The sequence below is a fragment of the Aedes albopictus genome, chromosome 2 (genome assembly GCF_035046485.1).
Source record: "Aedes albopictus strain Foshan chromosome 2, AalbF5, whole genome shotgun sequence".
Classification (NCBI taxonomy): Eukaryota; Metazoa; Arthropoda; class Insecta; order Diptera; family Culicidae; genus Aedes; species Aedes albopictus.
The window spans coordinates 211,530,119-211,550,388 of record NC_085137.1 but is presented as its reverse complement, the minus strand read 5'-3'; the positions used below and the strand labels follow the sequence as shown (position 1 = coordinate 211,550,388).

The following is a 20,270-nucleotide window of genomic DNA, read 5'->3' as shown; positions in this document are numbered from 1 at the left end:
GACTTTCCATACAAGGTTGATGATTTGAAATCGATTTTTGTTCTATTTTTAAGCAAAGTCGCTCACTTCACACATCCCATTCTCCGTAATCAGTGCTCCGATTGAGCTGAATTTTTTACTGCAACTCGCCTACATATGATATGTGAAATAAACGTTGAGAAAGAATTTTTAAATATTGTTTTTCTTATTGGAAAAATTACATTTCTTCATATAATTTTGGAAATTTTGCTAAAATTTAAGGAGATCGTCCCCAAGACTCGCCAATGTCTTGAATTTCATCAATCTGACGCAAAACCTGTATTCAGATGATCGAATGGTATTATATTCAGCTTTTAATTTATGAAGAAAGATTCAAAATTGGTTGAACAAAACGCAAGATATTTGAATTTTATTAAATTCCATATTTTAAAAAGTTGTAAAACTTGATATTGAGCTAACACTCAAAAACTGTTCTACTTTAAATTTTTTGAAGCACGGTTTCGAAATCAGCGCTAAATTATGCTTCAAAAATTTTGTACGTTGACAGAAGTTCACGACTTTCGTTTTATTTTGTAAACTAGTGTTATACTAACCAATTTCCAGAACCCAATGTTAGGCTAATCTGTTGATAAAAAGCACCTCGTTTGACGTAGAAAGTTGTTTTTGATTAGAATAAACAACTTGCAAAGGCTTTCAAATGGCGTCATTGTCTCTGACGACAGTTACGAGATTTTTGGGGTAGAGATCTTGGATCCCACGAATAAATTCGCCAGCAAAGGAAGAACTCGCATTTTGCGAAGTTCTTCTTCTTCCTCTTTATGGCTCGACGTCCCCACTGGGACTTGACCTGCCTCGCTTTAACTTAGTGTTCTTTGAGCACTTTCACAGTCAATTATTTAAGGACTTTCTTTGCCTGCCATTGCATTGCAAGAATTTTTAGGGGCCATCCATAATGGCTTCTAGTCTGTTGTAGTCAAAAACGGATTCATATTCTTTCATCCGACCTCATCCGATGCACCTCATTTCTGCGAGCCGGATCGATTTCCGAAAATCTGCATGGGCCCACGGCTTGAAGAACAAACGTCTTGAAATCCCGCTTCAACTGTGCATCAGAACTTTGGACGCACAAATCTCAAGCAAGCTTCAAACAACAGTGCATTTTATTATTCTGTTCTTGCTCACTTGTAATAAACTTAAAATAAAAAGCTCAGGTGCGCTGGTTTTGTTTACGGAGAAATTTATGAGCTCAAAATCGTGAGTAGGAGCCAAAGTCGGCCATTGTGGCGGCCGTTTTTGGGATTCTAACAAGTCTGTCCTGAACGAAGTGGTAAGTAGGGGAAAATTGTCTAAAATGCCAAGATGGGGTAAAATGGACCAACTCAAAAAATCATTTCGGAATGTGATTTGACCATTACTATAGGTGAACGGTGTCAAGATATGTTAGCATAAACCATTCTTCTAGAAGCTAAGCCATCAAATCTTTTGATTTCCCAATGAAACTTGGCAACTTCCGGTTTTTCGTGCTTGGTTTTCTGGTGATTTTATTACCAGCCAAGTGTTTCCAAAGAGATTGAGACACACATGGAGGCGCATGGTTGTTGTTTTCTACGCTGTCCATGTGAGGGGTAATTCAAATATGACGATCATCGTTTAGCGGGGAGGGGAGGTTACACTCTTTGTAGGGGCCATGCACAAATTACATCACGCTTTTAGGGGAGAGGGGGGTTTTGCATAACGTGACGACCCATACAAAAAAAATAAGGTCTAATAGGGTACGTGTTCCATCAGTAATCTCATGCTCCCATATTCATCCTATTTGAAAACAAGCGATTACGGTACCGATTGATTCCGTTCTTTTTGTTTTCATGGGTGCTCACTTCTAACAAAAAATACAAAAATAAGAAACAAAACAAACAGCGCTCCAATCCATTGTTTTTCGTAGGATGAAAATGGGAGCCACATGCTTAATAAGGGAACCAATACCCTATATAACGTGTGACATAGGGGTGAGGGGTAGAGGGTCTTGCCCGGGATTTCCCGGGACAAAAATCCCGGGATATCCCGGGATCTGAAAAACCCCGAATCCCGGGATATTTTTCAGAAATTCCCGGGATTTCCCGAAAATAAAAAATGGCAATACTAAAACAAATCTTTTTCCTTTGAAATCTTCTTTTTGTCAATGTTTCCTTTTTTCCATCCAATCCTACGCTATCTGTCAGGTATAGTTTATTTCTACTTAAATCAAGTTTAGATGAAAGTCCAACTAATCAAACCAAAGATATTGTGGCTGAATTTATGTCATTCATTTTTCATTTTTTTTTTTACTTATTCGTTTATTTGGAAGGCTCGGGCGCCACATGGGCATAACTGAGCCGAAATCTTTTGATTTTACATTTTACAATTTATTACTGCCTTTCCATTTTTCATTGGCGTTACATTACAATTATAATCAAACTGAATCAACAGACAGAATATCGGAATGTGAAATAAAATGATTTATTTTAAGCTAGATTGTTCTGGTAGTATTCTTGGAATTTGTGGCAATGTTCAACATTTTTACAATATGTGAAATATGTGAACTGTTGCAAATATTTTTAGATGTTTCTGGAGTTATCCCTTAAGAATACTGTGTTGTTATATAATATTCAACAGCCCTGATCAATTTCTTGCACATTTACGTTTAAATTATGAGGAAAATTCGCAGAATTTTCAAAAGAAAACGGATAAACAATCCCTAATTTCTGCAGGACTTTGACAATCTTTAAAATATTTGTTGACGATTTCGTAAAGATATTCGTTGAGACATTTTGTTCTTAAGTCCAGACGAAATTTTCTGCGGAGCTCATTTCAACAATCACTAGAGATAATACAAAAGATAATTTTGACAAAATTTCTAAGAGAAATCAGTAATTTATTTACAAGAAGGAACAGCACACCGTTCTTAGATCTTCAGTAGAAATTTCTGTTATGATTTATGGCAAAAAACAGAGCGATATCGAATTGCAAAAAAAAGCGAATCGTACAATAAAATAGAAGAATATAATTTAATACCTTGTCATCCTGCCAAATAAATCGAAAAAAAAAGATCAATGGACTTTCGGGATAGAAATGTTGAAATGGAAATCATAAATGAATTTTCGAAAGAATTTTATAAGGATTTTTTGAAGATATTCATATCAGTTTAACAAGAAGTTTGTTGAGAGGGTCTGTCTTGAATTATTCAGGATTTTTTTCACAGTTTCTTCAATGTATTTCATCAAAAAAACTAATCGAAATTCTGAAATGTTAACATGAATGTATATCCACATATAATTGAAATAGTCACACATTTTCTTAAAGAAAAAAAAAACAAAATGCGGACAAATAATATCTTGAGAAATTGCCGTTTGAAATTTTCAAATCACCATTCTAACACTGCCATTTTTATTCCCTCATAAAATTCTCAAACAGAATTCATGCACGCCTCAGGGTGAATTATAAGGGATTACTTTAGAAACATCATCAAGTTCTGTCAAAAAATTCCTTCGGATAAGTAAGGCAGAAGTTAACCTATAGCCCAAGTTAACCTATTGCGGAAGAAGATAAACTTTATTCGAAAATTTTCAAATACCTTTGAATGTCTCCAACTGCCCTCACACAATCAAATGTCTATGAAATATGTATTTTCTTTCAAATATAATGGTTATTAGTTGATCGAATTTAATTAAAAGTGCTTAAGAAATCGTTCCATTAACTTTTTCATCGTTTTTTAGAAAACTTAGATTTTTCCCGGGATCCCGGGAAATCCCGGGATTTGGAAAATAAAAATCCCGAATCCCGGGATTTTTTTCAGTCCGGGAAACAAGACCCTCTAGTGAGGGGGGGTTGAAAATGGCCGATTTGTGCGTGACATAATTTGTGTATCATCCCTGTATTGAGTATACAAAATAACTAGGTTAGGAGGTAAGACTTGGCATTTTTCGAATTTTTTAAGTGTGGGCCACCTTAATGTAGATTCGATGACTTATGCTCAAGAAAGTTTTAAGGAAACCTTAAGCAGTCCCAAACCAACCCCATCACCCCTCCTTGCTTCCCCTTGAGCACGCCCTAAACTCTCCTTAGCTCCACTTGCAACTTAATTCCCTGAAACCAACATTATCCCTAATCTAAAACACTCCAACTGCTCTGAATACAATCATATTCCATTTACGTAACGTTATCTAAATGTGGTGGAGAGGATCTGGTGTGATGGTTAGAACACTTGACTATCACGCCGAGGACCTGGGATCGAATCCCACTCTCGACAAACTCGCAAAATGTGAGTTCTTCCTTCGGAAGGGAAGTAAAGCGTGGGTCCCGAGATGAGCTAGCCTAGGGCTAAAAATCTCGTTAATACAGATAAAAAAACGTTACCTAAATTGAGGGACCCAAATAGATTTTACCTAAATGGATTCGAGCTAAATGGAGGTTTGAGTGTAAGTACCAAAGTATTTTCCTTTGATTACTAAAATATGCTGTTCCATGGGTGGAAGCAGTTAGGACTAGAGTTCGGTTTGGTAGATCATTCGCCGCAACGCAACCCAAAAAGGTGATCTACCCATGCTCCGTTAAAGATCGAGCATATTTTAACCCTGAAGCATTCATCCATCAGCACGGGTCGCCTGACGCCTTGGATTGGAATTACCTGTTGGTGGACTTTTACCACCGGAACAGGTGGTCCGTAGTGCTATTCTAGGCCGGCCACTACACGAGCCATTACTTTCATTATTTTTTCCTTACATATTATTTTGTAACCTGAGTTTTTTTTATCTGTATTAACGAGATTCTTAACCCTAGGCTAGTTCATCTCGGGACCCACGCATTACTTCCCTTCCGAAGGAAAAACTCACATTTTTGCGAGTTTGTCGGGAGTGGGATTCGATCCCAGGTCCTCGGCATGATAGTCATGTTTTCTTACCATCCAGCCAGGCCCGCTTCACCGCAACCTGGCTTGATTAGGTACACATTCTACCTGCAATTTTTGTTTTTTTTTCTCTAAGGTAGAGCAGAAGCTCAATTTGTTAATACAGCTAATATTATGAAAAATTTTACATGATGTTTAACTTTTTTGCAGGTGCTCAAATAAACTTTTTTGTTATAATAAAATCGACCATATTTTAAGCTAACTGTCAAATTTTCAGCTCAATCGGTCAAAGGAGAACAAAGATACAGCTTGTCAAAGTTTGCCATTTTGTATTAAAATTGGCTTCCACTGATATTTCAATGAACATAGCCATTTCTATATGATCAGCTGAAATATATCGTTTGGATTATTTGAAATATCGTATTGGATCATTACTAGAACATATATGTACCTACCAACGACCCAAAGACTCGAGGGTTCATATCTACAGCAATAAAATATTTGAAGCTCAAATGTGTTTGAAATGGACAAAATAAAACGGAAAAAAAACAGAAAAAAAAAACAACGTAGATGGAGAGATGCAATAAAGAACGTGGATTGATGTAGTGATTGTATAACATTTCGCCGAAAACCATTTCGCGGAATTCCTTTTCGCGGTGTAACATTTCGCGGAATTACATTTTGAAGAATGAACCATTTCGCGGAATGCACCGTTTCGCCGAAAACCATTTGGCGGAATGTATCGTTTCGCGGAAAATCGTTAATAAGAGCAAACAATTTAACTTATCGAGAGACAACATCATGATGTGATTCAAAATTCAAATCAGCACATGAAAAATGGAATATTTCAAATTAAAAATTCATTTTTGTAGCAGTATACTTTGAAAGAACAGCCTATGTATGAAAGAAGGGAAATTCTCTAACAATATTAATTTAGCAGTTATGCCAAAATAAGTATAATGCATACAGTTAATGAGAGAACAGTTTTGACCAGAAGGAAAATTTTCGTATTGAACATAACAGCATATCTGTTAAAACAGCGTTTGTTTGAAAGGTGGAAAAATCTGTTATACAAATTTGAGATTTTTTCTAATATCTATTACAACAGCTTGAGTTACAAAAAATAAAAGAGAAATCTGGTAAAGTTATCACTAAGGGTTGTTACTTGCCTTTAGGGTAACGCGGTCAAACTGTATACAAATAGCTTCATTTTTACATAATTGCAATGCTTTCAATCAATAAAGGTGAAAATGTGGAAGCTGGTAAGCAGATTCAGTTCCTGAATTATGATTCTGGGTCATTAAGCCGAAAAAGATTACACTGAATGGACCTTGGGCCGAAAAATCAACAAAAAAAAAACTACACACCACATGAACAGTAGTATGGGACAAACATCAAATTCTCGCTCTAGTCGACTTTTTTGAATCCATTTAGGTCCCATATGAACTGTGTAAAATTTAAGCGCAATCGGCGAAAATATAATTTAGCGCAAGCGATTTAAAGTTTTCATAGGATTTACTATGGGAAAAGTTACACTTTCAGATAAAAAAAATCCCAGAGGTCGCCCTTTGTCTCCTTAATTCAAATCTATCAACGTTTTTGTAGAAAAATCATTTATGAAACTTTCCTTCGAAAACCGCAGAGCGATTAAATGCGTGTGGAAAAAGTTATTGATTTATCACCGATTAGTGATCCAAAGAACGGCTTTTTGTTTTGTTTTATTAGCATGGTCTCTGATATTAATTATTTAGTAGTTGTTATACCAAAAAAGTATGATGCATACCATTTATGAAAGAGCAGTATTTGATCAGAAGAATGAAAAGTTTTTGATTAAAAATAACAGCATATTTGTAAAAAACAGCGAATGTTTGAAAGATGGATAAACCTGTGACACAAAAATAAGCGTTGTTCTTATATTTATTATATAAGTATAGGTTAGTTAGATATACCAAAACAGAGGAAGCTAGTAAAGTTATCGCTAAGGAGTGTTATTTGGCTTAAGAGTTATGCGGTCACCCGGTATACATATAGCAACATTTTGATATATAATGCTTTCTATCAAGAAGGGTGAATGTGTGGATCAAATCCAGAATTATGATGCTGGTAATGACCTAAGGACATTAGGCTAAATTGACATTAGGTCGAATAATCATTGGGATGTTAGATGTTAGACCAATTGGATAATAGGCCTCGAAAGATCTGCCTATTATTAGAAGGTGTAAAAATCTTAGAAGAGCCAGTTAGTAGCTGGGTCACCAAACATTGGGCACTATAACTTAAAAATAAACAACCTATTCTTAAAAGAAGGAAAAATCTCAGTTGTAGGTATCAGTTTGATCACCAACAAGTTTTATTAGAATGGACAGCCTATTTAAAGACGAAAAAAAAATCTCCTACGGAGTGAGCAATAAGGCCGCCAATGTACAACATAACAGTGCAACTCGAAAGAACAGCCCTTGATTTAAAGAAGGATAAATTTCTAACAGTAGGGTCAGCTCAGCAGCCTAGCTACCAAAAAACTCACTCACAGAAGAAAGCTACGAAGAAACTCTCTCAGAAGAAGTTGGCAGATTGATCGCCAGCCAAAATTTTCAACAGTGTAACTTGAAAGAACAGCCTATAATCAAAAGAAGGTCAAATATACTAAAATGTTATCAATTTCATCGCCTCAAACTGTACAGCACATGAACAGCCTTTGATAAAAAGGAGGTAAATGATGAAAAATAGCAATCCGATCGCCAAACAACAATGTTACTGGAAATAACAGTTCTATTTTAAAGAAGGAAATATCTCTGATGTTGCTAGTGCTTGAAGGTACAATCTATGTGACAACGATGGCTTGTTGATCATTAGGTACGCTCAATGTCCATTCGATCTTATTTCTAGTTAACCTTATGACATTCGTCCTAATGTCTTTGGGCATGACGTTCAGAATCATTAAAATTAGCCTACGAATTAAAGAAGGTAAAAATTTCTTCAGAAAGGTATCAGATTTAGCGACATTTAATACAATCGCAGAGCTATGGCGATTATGATTGCGCATGAATCGGCGATGGGGCTAGTAAAGTTTAGCAGAGAAAATAATGTGTTCTTCTATAATTATATGCAAAATATTAAATTCCGCGAAATGGTATTCCGCGAAATGGTATTCGGCGAAATGGTTCATTCCGCGAAATGATACACCGCGAAAAAAAAATCCGCGAAATGGTTTTCGGTGAAATGGTATACAACCGATGTAGTCATTGGATTCAGGTTAGCTTTCTATTCCGCACAGAATTGTTAGGTATTTGTTCTGTGGCGAAATTTGTTAAACACCCAGTCTTGGGAGCCGTGGGTTTAAATCCGTCAACCAACAGATGTCACCCAGACAACCAGTAATCGTATAAGACGTTGCATAGGATGATACAGTGGCGGTCATATGCGAGCATGCCTCCATTTAGGCGCATGTAAAATGTACTATCGCCTCCACTTTAGCATCTTATGCAACATCTTATACGATCACTGGTTGACTGGGCACTTCGCCTTCCCATAATGTGTTACATATTCCTAGGTCTAGGAACAAGGTCTAATATATCGAAAAAAGCCGAGAGAAAATCTAAAGCAAAACGAATGAGACCGTATCGAGATAGAGAGATATCTAGATTGGGAGTTACCGACATGTAAAAAGGTGAAATGTGTGCAGATTGGTCAAGTCATAGATATAGGAAGAGATATCGTGATGTAAAATATCGAAGTGTGGAGTGGAGAGTATATTGAATTTATTTTATGAAAAATGATTTTCCTTAGAAGACTATCCAAATCGATACTGTACCTGAATCTAGTGCATTGCTAGAATTTTCTGTTTGGTGATAGGTGTAGATTGGATTTTGCAGACCCGCAACCATATGGGTGGATATAGGTAGCACAATTCGTTTAAATAAAATTTTAGCCGCTCCTCCAACTCCACAGGGAACATTATATACTTGTAGGTAGTTATGGTTTATAATTAGCAGAAAATAGGTAAAAGTTTGCGTTTTTTTAAGTTACTGAAACCTAGAATTCGTATGCTCCTCTGCATTTAATTCACATGAAAAGAGAAACCTCCGAGTTTCAGCCAAACAATATTGAAATATGGAGGTAGCTTAAACACCTCCAGGCTTAATTTTCGAGTGATAAATAGAAGCTTTCCCTTTTAGTGTCATAACTTTCTCAATATTCAATATTTTTGCATGAATCTCTTTAAAATTTATTTTTGAACAAACCTGCAGATTTTTTTTATTTTTTTAAAAATTGTGCATTGTGTGATTTTGTCATCAATTCAGAACTCTTTCCAATAACAATCACCAAAATACACGTTCACTTCATAAGTGGATGGTCATGGGTTCGATCCTAGCCCTGGCACTTGCAATTTGTTGTCAGTTCCTCTTTCCCCCGAGAGCGGCTAACATCTGACCCTCTTCTGAGCATATGCTCTAACGGACCCGAAAACTTGGATATCGGCTAACGGCAACTCATAAAGGACCCCCAATTGGACTGTAAATGGAACAAGAGCCACACAGAAACATCGTGCTGATCATTCTACCATGGCCAGGGTGCACTCATACTCACACTATACATCGACAATCCTCTATTTTGTTTTGCTTTATCGATAGAACTATTTGTCAATACAATGATATTTATTATCGCGTTTAGTTACTACTGCAACCTCTGAACAGGCAAGATGTCATTAGGAGACATAAAATAATGTACCGTATTCGAGTCGGATTTTCATGTACCCAAATCGTTCTTCAGAGAATGTATAATTGGAAAGTTTTAAAATAGTTCACCAGAGAAATTTGGAGTAATATAAGTTTGTCGCATTTTTCATGCTCATATTTATTAAATACATTGGAAAAATTTTCTCCGAAAATTTAGCCCAAATTAATCAAAATACATATAATTTAAGAAGAAAAATCCGAGGTTCATGAAAAGTCGGTAATAATCAAAAAATGTTTTATTTTTATTATTTTTTCTCAAAATTTTAACTTTAGAGCAGTATAGCTTTAAAACAATGTGAATAAATCATTTTTTTTTTCATTTATTTAGTTCACATCAAATTCATGATAATACTGAATCAACAATTTGCCGCCATAATACTCGATTTGCAGCTGCAGCTCTCCATCCTCGGTCACGCTCAACACTCGCCAGATCACGCTCCACCTGGTCCGCCCATCGTGCTCTCTGCGCTCCACGCCTTCTTGTACCAACCGGATGGTTAGCAAACACCAACTTTGCAGGGTTGTCGTCCGGCATTCTTGCAACATGCCCTGCCCACCGTATCCTTCCAGCTTTGGCCACTTTCTGGATACTGTGTTCGCCGTAAAGTGCAGCAAGCTCGTGGTTCATCCTTCTCCGCCACACACCGTTCTCCTGCACACCGCCGAAGATCGTCCTTAGCACCCGTCGCTCGAAAACTCCGAGTGCTTGCAGGTCCTCCTCGAGCATCGTCCATGTCTCGTGTCCGTAGAGAACCACCGGTCTTATTAACGTCTTGTACATGGTACATTTGGTGCGGGGGTGAATCTTTTTTGACCGCAGTTTCTTCTGGAGCCCATAGTAGGCACGACTTCCACTGATGATGCGCCTTCGTATTTCACGGCTCACGTTATTGTCAGCCGTTAGCAAGGAACCGAGGTAGACGAATTCTTCTACCACCCCGAAAGTATCCCCGTCTATCGTAACATTGCTGCCAAGGCTTGTCCTGTCTCGCTCAGTCCCACCTACCAGCATGTACTTTGTCTTAGCCGCATTCACCACCAGTCCGACCTTTGCTGCTTCACGTTTCAGGCGGGTGTACTGTTCTGCCACCGTTCCAAATGTTCTGGCAATAATATTCATGTCATCCGCAAAACAGACAAATTGGCTGGATTTCGTGAAGATCGTACCCCGGCTGTTGAGCCCGGCTCGTCGCATAACACCTTCCAGGGCGATGTTGAATAGTAGGCAGGAAAGTTCATCACCTTGTCGTAGTCCCCGTCGAGATTCAAATGAACTGGATAGCTCACCCAAATTCTTTACGCTGTTCTGCACACCGTCCATCGTTGCTCTTATCAGTCTAGTCAGCTTCCCGGGAAAGCTGTTCTCGTCCATAATTTTCCATAGCTCTGTGCGGTCGATACTGTCGTATGCCGCTTTGAAGTCGATGAACAGGTGATGCGTTGGGACCTGGTATTCACGGCATTTCTGGAGGATTTGCCGTACGGTGAAGATCTGGTCCGTTGTCGACCGGCCGTCGATGAAACCGGCTTGGTAACTTCCCACGAACTCATTTACTTTAGGTGAAAGACGACGGAAGATGATCTGGGATAGCACTTTGTAGGCGGCATTCAAAACGGTGATCGCTCGAAAGTTCTCACACATTAACTTGTCGCCTTTCTTGTGGATGGGACAGATTATCCCTTCCTTCCACTCCTCCGGTAGCTGTTCAGTTTCCCAGATCTTGACTACTAACTGGTGCAGACAGGTGGCCAATTTTTCCGGGCCCATCTTGATGAGTTCTGCTGCGATACCGTCCTTACCAGCCGCTTTGTTGTTTTTGAGCTGGTGGATGGCATCCTTAACTTCCCTCAGCGTGGGAGTTGGTTCGTTCCCGTCCTCTGCTGCACCAACATAGTCATTTCCTCCGCTGCCTTGGTCCTCCGTGCCTACATTCTCTTCGCCATTCAGGTGCTCGTCGAAGTGCTGCTTCCACCTTTCGATCACCTCACGTTTGTCCGTCAGGAGGCTCCCTTCCTTATCCCTGCATATTTCGGCTTGCGGCACGTAGCCTTTGCGGGATGCGTTGAGCTTCTGGTAGAACTTGCGTGTTTCCTGTGCCCGGCACAGCAGTTCCATTTCCTCGCACTCCGCTTCTTCCAGGCGGCGCTTTTTCTCCCGGAAGAGACGGGTCTGCTGCTTCCGCTTCTGTCTGTATCGCTCCACATTCTGTCGGGTTCCATGCTGCAGCATTACCGCCCGCGCTGCATCCTTCTCCTCCAGAACCGCTCTGCACTCCTCGTCGAACCAATCGTTTCGTCGACTCCATTCTGTGAATAAACCGTATCTTTTGAAAATTGTTTCAAATCGGTACATTTCAAACCCCGTTCAAAATCACGAAAAAATGAGAATTTTGACTTTGTTTCAGCATAGTTAAGGTCTCAAAAAAAAAAGACTATTCTACACAATAAAATGGGATTTTTTTGAGGGATCTGAATTAAAAAAATATGCTCACGTTCGAAATGCAAGAAAAAAACGAAAAATCCTCCATTATGGTTTATAACCCTAAATATAATCTTAGTATGTAACTTTGAGTAAAAAAATGCAAAAAAATCTTGCTGAACTTTAATTTACACATGATTTGGTAGTTTTTCTCATAAAAAATATAATAAAAAAATATTTTTACGAATGGTTTACGGTCATAGTTCAAATATTGAATACCGACAAACACACTATCCATTCATCTTTTTGCTGTTTCCACATCACTACCAAATTATTTTTCAGTTTTAATTTTAAATACCTTTTAGTTAAATTAATATTTTATTAATGATGCTACCATAAAGCAAAATATCAACTAGTTTTAGATCATTCATTTTTTTTTTTATTTGAATTCGAAGGTTAAACATGGACATGCGGATCGTCCCGAGTCCGTCATAACCCCACTACTCATATTCAGGAAATTCATGCATTTTTCGCAGTTCCAAAACATTGAGAGGAGTTTTTTTTAGGATAAGACAGAAATAATGAAATTCACATATCAAATATGAATCCATACATTATTATCGTGTATAAAAAAGACCAGCGCGGCGCCAAAGGCACGTGCTTCTTTATTTTTCCGAGATTTATGCCATGGTCATAAAAAACCCCTCTTCTATCTTTTACCTGAGGAAGTAGTAAGACAATTAGAGATTTGGATGAGAACAGGTAAGAAAGTAAAGAAAGTTCTAAAATAGATCACTTTGGAAGTGCAATAAATGAATCAAACAACACCCTTGAAAGGACACACCTAACTCAAAAGCATAAAACTTTAGAAAAATATATAAACCTTCTTATCAGAATGGTTTGAAAGCAACAGAATAGCCTGCAGATCAAACATTTCGAAGTTTGGATGCTGTACCTAGTCGATATTATCCAAAGGTAAGGTAAAGAGAAACTATGAAAATCTATGAAAACATCATGATTCATAAATCGTGGAACATCGGTAAATCACATCCAACACAGCCATGAGTACGAATATCGGCATGATATCAGGGTTTTCGAAATATTCTGGTTTTAGCAACAAGATGACAAATGGTCCATCTTCACCCATTCATTAGTGTCAGTACTCACTAGTCGCAGAACAATGTTCTGTATCTAAAGCATCTTAACGCAACTGCGAACGACTCCCCCATTAAAGCCTGAAATGCACTGCCGTTCTACGCAAAATTGTCCCATATAACATGGGACGATTATGCGTATGACGACAGTGCATGAATGTTAAAATGGCCAAATCTACTAACTGTGAAAATGCTCATAAAACTTTGAGAAGCAAACTCAGTACCAGCAGGAATGTTATGTCAGGAAAAATTATTACCATACAAACGTAAAAAAATGCCTACTAACAGCCATCAGCAAAATTAACTCACAAGAAAGTTAATGCGTTTGAATGAGAGGACTGATTTTGAGAGTATCTGTTTAGGTAAGTTTCTTCCAGGTAAGTAATATCCTTGCCAACGTATACGACCATTTGAAACAAAAACAAACATTGTGCCCTAAATGCTAAGAAGTAGGAAAAACACACTTTTATTGCCTTTCACTACGATGAACTGAGCATTAATTACGTTTTGGGAACAATATCTCTTAACTGGCGCTACCTTTCTGAGATTAGGAGGCTGGACACTAGGATATAAATTGTTTACCTAAATCTTTTCCATACATGCGGCTTCACAGGGTAGAATTTCTCAGGTACCTTCAACGGTCATCCTCAAAACTTTTCTCATAAATAGAACCCGACCGACGTATTTCCCCAGTATTTTATCAATGACTGTGCGGGGAAAACCACACAATTAATCGATTCATTCGGAAAACCTGTCATAGGCGGAGTAAAACAGTGCAAAATGGCCCAAAAGCCGTACATCGTAATCACCGAACAACCACAGTCGAAAGCACTGCGGTTTCGCTACGAATGCGAAGGACGATCGGCTGGTTCGATACCGGGCGTTAGCAGTACGGCAGAGCAGAAGACATTTCCCACAATCGAAATTCGCGGCTATACTGGCCGGGTGGTGGTGGTTGTTTCGTGCGTCACTAAGGATCCACCCTATCGACCGCACCCGCACAATCTGGTCGGCAAGGAAGGCTGCAAGAAGGGTGTCTGCACGGTGGAAATCAACAACAGCAGCATGAGTTATACGTTCAGCAATCTGGGGATTCAGTGCGTGAAGAAAAAGGACATTAAGGATGCGCTTCAATTACGTGAGGAGATTCGAGTAGATCCGTTCAAAACGGGCTACGGCCATGGCAAACAACCGGCGTCGATCGACCTTAACGCCGTTAGGCTCTGCTTCCAGGCGTTCCTAGAAGGACAACAGCGAGGTCATTTCACGAATCCACTAGTGCCTGTAGTTTCCGATATAATCTACGACAAGAAAGCTATGTCCGAGTTGGTGATTTGCAAACTAAGCCACGTCGCAGCGACGATGGCCGGGGGTAAAGAAGTGATTTTATTGTGTGAAAAGGTGGTGAAAGAGGACATAGCGGTACGTTTCTATGAGGAACAGCAAGGAAAAATTGTGTGGGAAGATCATGGTGAATTTCCACATTCAAACGTACATAAACAAGTGGCTATAAGTTTTCGTACACCGAGATATCGATCGTTGGATGTTGAACATTCAGTGATGGTGCATATACAGCTGAAAAGACCATCGGATGGAGCAACCAGTGAACCGGTACCATTTGAGTTGATCCCAGTGGACGGAGACAATTACTGCAAGAAACGTAAACGGTCCCAGTTTAACAGTTCTGAGATTACCGATGCACGTCGAGAATACGCTGCTGCTCAAATTAAACCACCAGGACCATCGGTGAAAATTGAGCCGAAAGATTCCCATTTACAACAGAGCTTCGTCACACAAAGCACCTATCGTAATCCAGCGGACTCCCCCGAAAATGTCATGACGCCGATGACACCCGCCTCGCCATTTGAAGGTGCCGTCGGTTATCAAACCGGCAATGAATACTATGCAGTTAATCAACGATATCAAAGCAATTATAATAACTTTTCCGCTGCTGGGCCCTCAAACGGATTGCCACTTTACCAACAGCACCAATACCAGCAAATGGGAGTACACTACGGCGCCATGAACAACCTGGGCGGAGCACTCGCTAATGTACCTGCGACAGGTCAGCAAGGATTCAATCTGCACCAGCCACATCCACAGCAGCAGCAGCAGATGACCGACAATCTCGACTGCCTGCTGGATATGGAACTAGCAAAAGGATTCCCGATAAACTCGTCGGAGATCAAAACCATGATGGGACAGTTTGGTGAGCCGTATCGGGTGCAGCAAGAGGAGGAAAACCTCTCCAATAGTTTCACCAGACTGACGACCAGTACCATCAATAACGCTAACAAGTGATTTCGGGAGACTGTAGATTTGAAAGTTTAATATGAACGTGTCCTGACGCAGCGGGATGAAGTCATTTGATATGTGATACACCGTTATGATACTTGTTTGGAGCAAGAAATGCTGTACTTTACGTTTATTTATTGAATAAAGTTATTTAACTAAAACACAAGGGATTTTTATCTTGAATACTACGATGACATGTCTATTGTTTTATTCCAATTTTATTTCTACCATTCCTAATCATCAAATTCTTCAGTTTTGAAATAAATAATTCTTCAGTTTTGAAATAAATAATAAATGAAAAAAATGTTTATTTTTTTTTCTTGTTCCGATCAAACTATCTGCACAATATACTTACCTCACTATAAGTCTTTGTTTCCTATCACTATCATGGTTCGATGCTGTAAAGATACAAAAGGAAGAATATCTTAAATAGGCAGAATAAAATGTATATAGTATATTCTAGCATACAAAATTATGTTTGTGCTAGCTGCATATTTTTCATGTTTTGTGAGCTCGGACAAGAGTGGCAGAAATTGGATGATATGTTTCGTTAGTTTTGTAAATGTTCCAAAAAGTTTTTTTTTTTGTTTGTTTGAATACCTTCAGGAACTTCCCCGGAAGTCTCTCTACTGGCTTACTGGCTGTTCTGTGAGTTGTCCGTTGTCTAGTTCAACTCTTCAACTCATATATGACTCCGGCCATGGTACCGATCATAACAAACGAGTTCAAGGCCGGCGAGGTTGCTGCAGCAGCGGCGAAATATCCCGGCTCCTTAACCTTCCGGCAATCGCACGGTTGGCTACTCTCTGCAGCAGTACGCTAAAGCGGAGTACAAATAGCGAGATTTTTTCAACGTGTTTAAATGTATTTTCATGTTTAAATATTTGTTTGTTACTTACAAATTCGTTCCTTCCGATTTCTGTCCTATCCAAAGTATGCCTGCATGACGGTATTTATTAAGTTTACGTCCTAAATTATTATTGGTTGTGTGTTACATATATTTAGTCAGTGGTGTCGAGGTTACTCCAAGTAACTCACTGAGTAATTATCTCTTGAGATAAAATAAAACAAGTTTATGTCTTCGATTATGCAGAAAATAGCTTCTCGGTGAAATCAGGAATTGTTTTCGCCCTAGGCAGCGTCCAATTATTACGTAACGCTGTCCACTCTCCAGTTATTCCCACAAAAAATCTTCCAATGATTTTTAATGGAAATTCTGCCAGGAATAACTTCGGAGATTTCTCTGAAAAACCCTTCAGGGTTTCTTCAAGGTATTACTGTAGAATATTCAGTATTTTCTTCAAAATTTTAAAGAGATTACCCCAGAAATTGGTTGCAGAACACCGTTATAAACACTCCCTTCCGGAATTTCTTCATGTATTCCTTTAGAATATCTACCAATTCCTGCTGCATCCTCTGAAAGGGTTACTTTAGAAAAGTTTCCTATGACTTCTTCAAAGATTGTTCTAAAGTTTCCTTAAGTGATTCTTTCTGGGATTCCATTAGAAATTGCCCTGGAAAATCCTTCTGAAATCCTTTTTGGGATTCCTCCTTAAATTTGTCCCAGAATTGTGTTGAGACATATTCTACGGATCCATTCCAAATTTGTTTCATGGATACCTTCAGAAACAACTCCATGAATTCGGTCCTAAATCTACCAAGCATACTTTCAGAAGCTCCTTGCGAAGATTTTTTAATTTTTTTTTCAGTTCTTTCTATAAGAAGTCCACCAGGGATATGTTGAAGATTTGCTCCACGCATTGTATTGAAAATTCCCGCATGCAGGTGTCCAGGAATTTCTTCTGGGATTTATCCTGAAAATCCAGAGTTTATACAAAGAGACCAATCTACGTGGTTTATGATAGATTTATTTAGGGGAAGGGGGAATCTGGCCAAAGTCTACGCTCCATACAAGTTTTAAAAATTTTGAATGGACAAATGTCTTCGAGGGAGAAGGGGAGGGGGGGGGGGGGGTCTGAGGTGGGCAACATTTGGTCTACGTGGTTTATGAACAGCCCCAGAGATTGCTGCAGGGTTCAATTTAATAATAAACTTTTCCATGAATTAAACCAAAAATTTTCCGAGATTTCCAGGAGGTTCATACGACATTCCTCCAGAGATTCCTTCAAGAATTTCCCAGAGATTTCTTCAGACATTCTTGTAACGTATCTTTCAATAGTGCTTCCTGAGATTTTACAGGGAATTTAGAGGAGATTTCTGCTGATTTATTCATGGATATTATGAGATATTACTGATTGGGTTTTTTTTTTCTGGAATACCTTCAGGGATTCCATCAGAAATATCTCCAGAGACTTCTTCATAATTTCTTCAGAAATTTCAGCCAGGAATAAAACAAAAAAGTTCTTCCATGAAGTTTTTTTTTAATTCCTCTGAAAATGTTATAAAAAAAAAACATACAGGGATTCCTCCAGAAATTGTTGCAAGGGTTCAAAGCAATGCATGAGAAATTTCTTCTGGGATTCTTGTAGAAATTCCTACAAGGATTTTTTTAGAAATTTCTCCCGCAAATCTGCCAGATATATCTCATAGAATTCCTTCAGATATTCTTGCATAAATAGTTTAAGATCTTCTTTCTCATATTTTAATCAGAAAATCATGGATAATTTTATACATAACTTACTGGGAAAATTATTAAACTAGGAATTGTCTGAAAGAGATTCCAAAAATATATTCTTGATAGGAATTCTGGAAGAATTCCTGAATAAATGCTAGGTCGAATAGTTAAAAAAACTCAATAAAATACCTTCATAATTTGCAGAAAAAAAATCATGAGAAATTTCAAGAGGAATTCTGAAGTTGAAGGAAATCTGCTGAAGAAAAAACTGCTTGTTAAATTTCAGGAGGGATTCCTGGATAAATTCGAAGAAGAAGTTCAGAAGAAATTTTCAAAAACTATACCTGCAGAAATTGCAGTCAAATATACTAATGGAACTTTTGGAGAAATCCGTCAATAAATTTCTGAAGGATTCCTTCAAAGAACAGCTGGAGATTCTGACCTCTGTAGGAACTCTCAGAAGAATTTCCTATACTTATGTTTCTGTACACAAAAATCCCAGCAGAATCCTGCAGAAACAAAAAAAATCATGGAAGAATTCCTTCTTCAAAAAATCTTAGAAAAAAATACCTGGAACGATTAGTGAACCCTCTGTAGGTATTCATAGAAAGATTTATTGGAAAATTCCTTAAAACTGCCAAGCAATAGATTCTGGAGTGTTTTCTTCTGGAATTGCTAAGAGAAACTTTGGGAAAAAATCTTAAAAAATCCCTGAAGGAATGCCTGGAGGATCTTCTGGAGAAACCTCTGGATGAGCTTCAACAAAAATCTCTTGAGGACTTTTTTTTATGAATACCTGAGAGAACCCTTCAGTATATTAAAGAACCCCTCAATACCTGAAAGAAGTTCTGGAGAAATTACAGCAAAAAAAATCCTGGGCAAAAGTTCTGATTTCTAAATTAAACCCGTAGAGGAAGTTTTGAGAGAATCTTCAAATCTCAGTTTGTAAATTTTCTGTAAAAAAATGAAATTTTTTTGAGAACTTCCTGAAGAAGCCCTTAGAGAAATTCCTGAAATCATTTCTTGTGAAATTTCTAGATAAATTCTGGAGAAATTTCATTGAAATATTCCTGAATTAACTCTTTCAGCAATATTTGAAGAAATACATGAAGGAATACTTGCTCAAACTTTGATTTGACAGAAGTTTGTTTATGTATTTCGTTTAACAGTGCTGAAGGAATTTATCCAGAGCTATTATCAGAATTTATTTTGTTTGAGTTTTCTAAAAAAACCCTGATGGAGTCCTAGGAGGAATTTCTGAAGAAACATGTGGACTAGTATCAAGAAAAATAATTTGACAAATTTCTTGAGAAGCTTCTGAAGAAACCCGAAGGAATATTCTTAGAGGAATTTTTGAAAAAAATTCTGGAGGGCTCACTGGAGAAACTTCCAAAGAAATACATGGACATAGACTATTTCAACAAGGTTGATATTTTGGAACAAAGCTTTTTCGATTTCTTCAAGCATCCATAATAACTGTGAAAAAATTGGTAGCGATTGGTTGCGTCCCCGTATTGCAATTGAAATTTGTATTGGATTTTGTACATATAAGAAAACGTACTTTCTTTGCATTTTTCTCATAAGTGGAAAAAAAAGTCTAAGACCAGATAAGGGGCTGTTCATAAACCACGTAGACCGAAATTTGGCCTTTTCAGAACCCGTAGACTTTTGTTCATACAAAAAAATTGAAATTTGTATGGAGCGTAGACTTTGGCTAGACCCCCCCTCCCCCCAAAAAGTCTACGTGGTTTATGAACGGCCCCTAATTTACGACTTAAAAAATAGCCTAGAATGTGCTTAAAACATTGTCGAAGACCGCAAATTGATCAAAGGCTTGTGAAAATAGTTATTCGCTTGGCAATATGGGCCAAAAATCGAGATTTTATTATTAATGTTATTCCTTTACAATATGTTAAATGTTAAGGACCACCGGACAATCTGTAGGATTGTTTTTCACAAGTGTCGGATCACTTTAGGTCTTCAACAAAATTTTGCGGCACAAGCGAAGTAATAGCCTAACGTCATCGGCTATACAATTGAAGAAAAATTCAAGCTCCTCGTGAAAAAAATGCAAAAAAGTGTGTTTGCCTATGCAAACTTGCACAGTTGTTTTGGATGCTAATCCACCTAATAATTACATTTTATTCATTTACATCAAATTGTATGCGCAATAGCCATTGATCCGTTAATTCTTGTCATACCGTCTGACATTCACGTTGACTCATCCAGG

General features: G+C 38.1%; 1 protein-coding gene and 1 long non-coding RNA gene across 3 annotated transcripts in view; one reads left to right on the top strand and one right to left on the bottom strand.

Annotated features, from left to right (window-relative positions):
• Window positions 1–20,270, bottom strand: part of LOC115264953 (uncharacterized) — a 480,170-nt gene that overhangs the window by 223,010 nt on the left and 236,890 nt on the right. For both annotated transcript variants that reach the window (XR_009997626.1, XR_009997625.1), the window contains exon 3: window positions 15,821–15,863. This is a non-coding gene — a long non-coding RNA (uncharacterized LOC115264953). The remainder of the gene's footprint in view (window positions 1–15,820; window positions 15,864–20,270) is intronic.
• On the top strand, window positions 13,079–15,692 carry LOC109420732 (embryonic polarity protein dorsal-like). Its single transcript, XM_019695197.4, has one exon. It carries the CDS (start codon window positions 13,951–13,953, stop codon window positions 15,469–15,471), a length of 1,521 nt encoding a protein of 506 aa, XP_019550742.2. The 5' UTR covers window positions 13,079–13,950; the 3' UTR covers window positions 15,472–15,692.

Excerpts from the sequence above, each read along its gene's own strand:
- LOC109420732 (XM_019695197.4), top strand. The coding sequence starts at position 13,951 with ATGGCCCAAAAGCCGTACATCGTAATCACCGAACAACCACAGTCGAAA.